The sequence below is a fragment of the Otolemur garnettii genome, unplaced genomic scaffold, assembly GCF_000181295.1.
Source record: "Otolemur garnettii isolate 467f Iridium unplaced genomic scaffold, OtoGar3 scaffold00002, whole genome shotgun sequence".
NCBI lineage: Eukaryota > Metazoa > Chordata > Mammalia > Primates > Galagidae > Otolemur > Otolemur garnettii.
The window spans coordinates 27,203,279-27,211,590 of record NW_003852397.1 but is presented as its reverse complement, the minus strand read 5'-3'; the positions used below and the strand labels follow the sequence as shown (position 1 = coordinate 27,211,590).

Here is an 8,312-nt window from a genome sequence, read left to right as displayed (position 1 = left end):
TCTCAAGAATGGAAGAAAAAGTATCCAATGTACTCAACACTACTATGAAACTAATTGTTAGCTATCTTAGGAAAGCTACAATCCAAATGGAGCCCTAGACTACGGGGAAAGGGGGAGGATGGGTGAAGAGAATGATATTGTGGGGATCACGCCTATAATTTATCCTATTAGGGTACATGTGAATTTGTCTAAAGGTTGAATATAAATGTCTTAACACAACAATTATGAGATAGACGTGATGGCTATGGTAGCCAATTGGATGAGAGTTTTCCAAACTGCATATGGAAGCAACACACTGTATCCTACGATAGAATTAATGTACACAATTATGATCTAATAAAAAATAAATTTAAAAAAAAAAAGAAAATTTATTGTAACTTACTCAGGCACACTCCTTCAAGTATACTACACTTTCAGGAGAAACATGAATATAAGGCCAAAGGAGACAGAGACTTAGGAAATTGAGTTTTGACTTAATGGTAAGACATTTTCTTCCTTTATAACATTAAATGATAAAGGAATAGAAAAATAAGATTCTGTAGTTTAGTAATCCTGGTGAAAGCTCAGCAATTGGCTCTCAGCTATTTCAAACAGAACTAGTAACCAGTCAGCTGAGCAATAACAAGAACTTCCTTGTGGAAGGAAGAGAGAAATATCTTTTTTAGTGGAAAACACCGAATAATTTTTTTTTACACAGTCTGGATCTAATTATTAGTAAGTCTAAAGTTTTAGGTTCCAGTTACAAAAACTTTATGCCTGAATGACATTTTGCCAAAATGCAAAATGCTTCAAATGTCTCAGGAGTCATTGTGAGCTGCGAATTAAATTCTAATTAAAAAGAAAGTTATGACTAAGGCAGGCATAACTATGTAGGCCAAATATCGAGCATCGGGAAGAAAATAGTAAGATAAAAACTTTTAAGTTTTACAGGTAGAGATCTTCTTTCACAAGCCCCATATTGAATTAGAGATGCAAATACTTGTTTATAGCTGACCAGAAAATCCTGGACTCTTGTATAGTAATGTAAGATCTGTCCCAACCAAGAACATATACAGAAATTAACTTTCGAACTCTGGGAGGCCAAGACGGGTGGATTGCTTGAGCTCATGAGTTCCAGACCAGCCTGAGTAAGAGTGAGACTCCCGTCTCTACTTTAAAAAAAAACCAATCTAGCCAGGTGTTGTGGTGAGTGCCTGTACTTCCAGCTACTAGAGAGGCTGTTGCATTGCTTGAGCCCAAGAGTTTTGAGGTTGTTGTGAGCTATGATGCCACAGCACTCTATCTACCCTATCCAACGTGACAGAGAACTGTCTCAAAAAAACAATTAACTTTCTAACTCAAAGAAAGATCCCTTACACATCTTTTCTTAGCTGAAACAAGTGTCACAGACATGCAAATCTTTCATCATCATACCAGCATTTACCCAGAACATGCACATACCACCCATGGGAAATGTCTGAGTGTCATGTCTAAGTCCTCACTGGTTAACCTAAAATAACCATCCAGCAACACACATATTTGTATCTTAAACCTGTTAGATTGTATCCATGACTTCAAATCTGTGGCACTGATTATTCCAGAAGCCTCGATGTAACCTAAGCCACCCACTTATATTGACTCAGAACCACGTCCAAGGGCTCCATCAGATGTCAGGAGTCACTAAAGATGAGTCAAGCTGCCTCTTATAAATTATAGCTCCTAAGCCTAAAATACTCACAATTCTATACAACTACCTTCTTCTGAATGAAAGCAGCTGCTTTGAAGGAATCTTGCATATTTAATCAGAAGTACCTCCCTCCTAGAAATCAATTCAGCCAGAGAAAGTCACCTTTTCATGAGAAAAAGGGCAAAAAATGGTGCTTGTACTCAAATTCCAGTTGGACTCTAATATTAATAGGTATCGATTATTTAGTGTACACTGCAGGCCGGCTACCAAGCTGAGCAGTTATCAGCATTACCACATTTAAGCCTCAAAATGATGTTAGGAGAAGGAAACATCTTTATCTGATATGAGAAAACCAAGACTTGGAAAAGTGAAATCACCTACCATAGCTCTGGTAGGCTGGTAAGTGGGGGGCTGGCGTTAGAATCAGAGATGCCGGCTCGGCGCCTGTGGCTCAACCGGCTAAGGTGCCAGCCACGTACACCTAAGGTGGCAGGTTCGAATCCCCAGCCCGGACCCGCCAAACAACAATGACGGCTGCAACCAAAAAATAGCCGGGCGTTGTGGCGGGTGCCTGTGGTCCCAGCTACTTGAGAGGCAGAGGCAGGAGACTCGCTTGAGCCCAGGAGTTGGAGGTTGCTATGAGCTGTAATGCCATGGCACTCTACCCAGGGGGACAGCTTGAGGCTCTGTCTCAAAAAAAAAAAAAAAAAAAAAGAATCAGAGATGCCCAACTAGAAATCCCTGGGCCAATCTGGGACCCAGATTCACTTGACCCACTCTCCGTCTGTGAAAACTTTTAAACAACTACCAACATTAGAAAATGTTCATGGCTCGGCACCTATGGCTCAGGTGGCTAAGGCACCAGCCACATACACCTACGGTGGTGGGTTCAAATCCAGCCTGGGCCCGCCAAAACAACAATGATGGCTGCAACCAAAAACAGCCAGGCATTGTGGCAGGTGCCTGTGGTTCCAGCTACTTGGGAGGCAGAAGACTGGCTTGAGCCCAGGAGTTGGAGGTTGCTGTGAGCTGTGATGCCACAGCACCTTACGGGGGGGGGGGGGGGCACAGCTTGAGGCTCTGTCTCAAAAAAAAAAAAAAGAAAGAAAAGAAAAGAAAATGTTCACATAGAGCCAAGTGTGGTGGAACATGCCTATAGTCCAGCTACTTGGGAGGATGAAGCAGGAGATCATTTAAACCCAGGCATGTGAGAGGAGCCTGGGTGGTATAGTGAGATCCCCACCTCAAAAAAAAAGTTCACATAAAAAGTACAGATTGCCCACTACTCTTCGAAATCACATTTGGCAACAGTCCATGGGAATTCCTCAAGGCCACAACAAGCTGGAACCAAGGAGCTCCCCTCAGACCAGACATGGGCTATCCAGTTTGCCACAGTCTCTACCATTCCCTGGCATCCTGCATGTGAGCAGCTTTGTGTATCTGTCTCCTGCTGGGCCCTTCTGGCATCTGCATTTGTTCTTAAGCCCATGGCTAAGTCCCTAGGAACTCAGGGAAGGTCTCTGTACATAACTTTTCTGAATACCATGGAAGACACTTGACCTGTTCAAGCCTCCAAATACTTCAGTGGCTTAATTGAGACTGAGCTTTTAGCTCTGTTGACAAACCTGAACAGGTTCAGAAAATTCCCCAACCCCAAGACCTGCAGCGTCCTTGATTCACCATGACTGTGTAAGCCTTAGATTACTGAAAGGGCTCCATTCTTCAGCAGGCAAGCCAGTTACTTACTGTCATATCTGAAGGTGATGTTGTGCAGCCCACTGTTTCTGCTGGCTGGCCCCACTCCCTGTGGGAAAACAAGAGAACAGGATGCAAAGTGAAGCCAATTTGCTCTTCCAGTACAGATCCCCACGGAGTACAGTGCATGGAGTATTGGGGAGACCCAGGGTCATGCCAGTTCCTGACCACCACCCACCACTCCTCCTGCCTGCTCCATGGCCTTCTGACACCAAACTCCCTCCAGCCTAGGAGAGTTCCAGGAGTGAGCAGTTAAGAATGCTCACTTCCCTAAGACAAGAGAAGCAGGCTGTTCTGTTTAGGGGTTAAATAATAATTCATTAACAGTAAAATCAGGAGACCGACAAAGAGCTGCCAGCTGGAGCCCTTCCAGTTAGATTCACTTTGAGCACTGATTGGTTATAAAATGTGCCTACTCCAGACGCCTTCATCTGCAAGCTCTATTAAGCCAAGACAGATCAGCAATTCCTCCAGTCTAAGGAAACCAGTTTCTCATTCCAAGACTGGGAATGAGTGTGGGAATAAGCCATTATTTTTAATGAGAAAATTCTTCACTGCATCCATACCTATGCTTGGAATACATAAGGTGGGTCATAAAAGAAAAAAGACTTTAAAAGGTCTAACTCTTAACTCTTGGTGATGTGGCCGTTAGCCATCTGTACTCTTAATAGCGGGGCTAACAACTCCACCAGACTTCCCACTTTCATTCCAGCACCCACAGAGGGAATACCGAAACCCTTTCATTGACCCTGCCTTTACTAACCCACCACTTACCATCATGGGAAAAAGCAGCTATAGATCTACGGAATCTGACTTGTCTGTTTTTACAATAATTTGCAAATGTGCTGTATTAATTGCAGTATTCTCTAAAATATGTTAATTCTGCAATGCTAAATGATGGGAAAATATCCTAATCACACTGCTAAAGTTTCCGCTTAACAAGGAGGATGTGGGGGGAGACCATATGCTGGCAGCCTGGTATTTAACGGGCAGTTGTTACACTGAGACACAATATGGAGAACACTTCTGATGGAGCCCAGGGTTTCAGACCACAACCCCATCACATCCAGATGCTACAGGCATGTTCACACTGCTTAACCTGAGGCCAGGCACGCCCACTGAAACTGTATCCTTGAGCTCAGATATACATGGGCCTTGGGAAAGCACAGCTGTGCAGAAAGGGGCACATGGACAAGCACACACACGCACACATACACACACACTCTCTAACGTGAGGAATAAGCAGGACCACAAAACTTCAATCAACACGGTGTACCAGCCTCGTCTTCTCTCCTGCTTCGTGGTTTACCTGCCTTCTCCACCTTTCCTCCTTCCATCCTCTCTTCCCCACGTACCCAAGATTCCAGAATACCTCACCTGAACTGAAACGCTTTAGCGTGTCCATTACTCCTTAGGGACGAAGTCACAGTCTGTGCAACTAGAGGCTGCCCAACCTCCAAATGGTAAAGACCAGAGTAATTAACAACCAGGCAAGAGACCAGGAAGGAAACAATTCAATAACCCTCAACCTTTGATCTCTAAGACCAAAGCTCTGAGCCTTCCCAACAATGCCCTCTGCTCCCTTATAAACCCCCAGGATATAAACTTACTTACCGTCTATTATGAGCTAGAAAAATTACTCTAGGTGGCAAACAAAACAGCTACTGTCCCTGCCCTCATGGAATGAAGGAGCATGACGTGCATCCTTTCAAAGAGTAACTAGCCACATGGACCACACCTAAGACATACAGACAAATCTCAGATCAATCCCTGGCCCTCCATAAAGCCTAGTTTAGAGGGCAAAACAAGGTTATCTGTAGCTAGGGTGAAAGAGCCAGGTGGCCGTAAATGAATACACAACAAAGGAAAGGCTGCAAGGCAAACCCTGAGTAAGGATGAAACATGCCTGAAGCTTAAAAGAGGGAAGAATAACTGAGCTAGAATGGAGAAGAAAGCAGAGCAGCATCACGGAAGGGAAACAAACACAATCTAGAGGCCAAAGTAAGCACCACAAACCTCCCATCACCTGGTGACCAAGGGCAAACCACTCCACTGGGCCTGGGTTTCAACTATTTTTATTTTTTAAAGAACTCATGTGGCTTTCCTCTGGGAGGAGAATCACATGAAGCCACGTAGAAGAACTTTTCAAAAACGAAGCACACTCCATTTAAGAGTGTGCTGCGAGGTAATAGAGACTCTGGTGACCACTCACCTCACTTGTGGGACTTGGTCAGCTCTCCTTTCTCTTCCTGTTTCCCCTACATTTCTTGTGTTCGCTTCCTCATATTTCCCCAGCAACATGTTTTTAACAGATATTTATTAGGCAGACTAATGCATGGTGGAAAGGAGCCTAAGATCATGAGATGTGCTACATCACGCATGCAAGAACATAAATCCCTTCAAATAAAGTCTCTGTGATGTGTGTGAGCTGCTCAAAGCAGGGCTCAGTGAGGCTGTCTTGAAGGATGGTAAGTCTCATGCACAGCATACACTCCCCACAGAGCATTCCACCTTGGCCTCAGTCCCACAGGGCTGGGCACTCAGTTATGAACCAGATCCAGGTCCTGACCTCAAGAGCTTGATCAGGACCAAACTCATATGTCTGCCCTTACTCCCCTGCTCCAAGCCCTTCACTGGATCCCCATCCTCCCTAGACCACCCCTGATGTGACCCCTGCCTAACTTTCCAGCATTCCCTTCTCCACCTTCCAAACCCCTTGGCTTTGCGGTTCTGTCCAGAACCTCCACATGTCCCATAGAGCTCCCCTGGTCAGCAATCTGCCTAAGTCTAGCTCCTGTCACTTGGTGTTCCTGACACATCATCTGCCTGCATACCTGAATTGTAATTCACCCTATAATTTGAATAGCATAACACTTCTGTGAATGTAGATGCAAAATAGTAATTCTAATTCCACAGAAAACCGGAGATCATAAGACCTTGTGACCATCCAAGCCTGGTCACAAATCTTAGAAGCAGAGACACCATCCAGGTACAGGTTTTTTTGTGTACTTTAAAGATCTTTTAACTCCTGGAAGTCCTTGAGAGCATAGCTTCCCAGGACATGCATGACAAATGCTCCATTGGGTTGTCCTGGTGTACATGGAATAATGTAGAAACAACATTTCTACAGGCTAGCCCATGGAGTACTACTGTTTTCTTTAAACTTTGTGTGAGACAGAATGATAGCCCCCCCCCCAATGTGTCCACATCCTAGTCCCCAGAACCTCTGACTGTGCTATTTTACATAGCAAAAAGGACCATGTGATTAAGTTTATGGGTCCTAAGATGGGGAGAGTAGTCTGTGTTATCCAGGTGGACCCAATGTGATCGATCACAAGGGTCCTCGTAAGAGAGAGACAGAAGGGTCAGAGTCAGAAGGGGAGATGTGTTGATGGAGGTAGAAGACAGAGAGATGACTGAAGATGCTATAGGCTGGTTCTGAAGATGGAGAAAGGAGGGGCTGATGAGCCAAGGAAAACAGGTGGCCTTTGGCGGTTCGAAAGGCAAGGAGGGCCTTCTCCCCAGAGCCTCCACAAGGAGCCAGCCCTGACTTTACCCACATAAGACTATATTGAAAAAAAGAGGAAAAAAAAAAGATCTGTATTGAACTTCTGATTTCCAGAACTGTAACATCTATGTCATTTGAAGCAATTAAGTTTGTGGTGATCATAGCAGCAATTGGAAGCTAATAAGACACTTATACAATTTCAGCTGCAATGTGGATAAAATAGATTTCGATGTCACACATACTCACAACTGACTGCTTGTCACTGTACCCTCCCCAACCCTGGCTTCAGGGAGACAGTGATCCATCAGAGCTGCTGCTTGAGAGTCTGCCATCCTAGATACAGGTTTCTGTGAGCTGGCTGGGGGCTCATCTGGAGTAGAGGAGTGGTTAAGAAAATGGGTTTGACTGGGTGCAGTGGTTCACACCTATAATCCTAGCACCCTGGGAGTCTGAGGCAGGAGGATCTTTTGAGCTCAAGAGTTCAAGACCAGCCTAAGCAAGAGGGAGACCCCATCTCTACTAAAAATAGAAAAATTAGCCAGGCATAGTGGCACACATCTGTAGTCCCAGATACTGGGGAGGCTGAAGTAGGAGGATTGCTTGATGCCAGGAGTTTGAGGTTGCTGTAAACTAGGCTGATGCCACTGCACTCTAGGCTAGGCAACAGAGTGAGACTCTGTCTCAAAAAAAAAGAAAAAAATGGGTTTTGGAGTTCTACAGACATATGTTCAAATCACCCCTTTCCAGCTGTGTGGCCCTGGGCAAGTTTCTAAAGTATTTGAATAAAACTTTCTGTAAAAGACTGGTGTGGAGCTCACACAGACTCTGACACTCATGAACTCAGAAATGTTTATGTTATCCTTTCAGACTCTTGCTTCAACAAAGGAGGTGAGAGTCATACTATAGGCAAGTTATAAGGAGCCACATTAGGGAGACTCAGGAAAGCCTGGGGGAGATACATGTCTGGGTATGATCTGTCTCCGGCATCTTGAACTCTAGAAGATTGGGGGAGATGAGGCAGACAGGCAAGTCAGGACAAAGTGGTGGGAGGCACTGACCACCTGACTGGCGTGTGTTCTACTAATGTTACAGTGGGAAATGAGTGGCCCAGTAACTCCATTTCTGATAAGTACACAAGCTGGATTAGAGGAGGGGAAGCTGAAAACAGACTGGCCTGCCTGGGCATGGTGGCTCTCACCTGTAATCCCAGCACTCTGGGAGGCTGAGATGGGAAGCTCCCTTGAAGTCAGGAGTTTGAGACCAGCCTACGCAAGAAGTGAGACCCCAGCTCAGCGCCTGTGGCTCAAGCGGCTAAGGCGCCAGCCACATACACCTAAGGTGGCGGGTTCGAATCCCCAGCCCAGGCCCGCCAAACAACAATGA

General features: G+C 45.1%; 1 protein-coding gene across 1 annotated transcript in view; it reads right to left on the bottom strand.

Annotated features, from left to right (window-relative positions):
* IL17RD (interleukin 17 receptor D) overlaps positions 1-8,312 on the bottom strand; it is a 73,650-nt gene that overhangs the window by 23,269 nt on the left and 42,069 nt on the right. Inside the window, exon 2 of the mRNA XM_003781691.2 lies at positions 3,413-3,470. Within this exon, the coding sequence (XP_003781739.1) occupies positions 3,413-3,470 (58 nt within the window). The remainder of the gene's footprint in view (positions 1-3,412; positions 3,471-8,312) is intronic.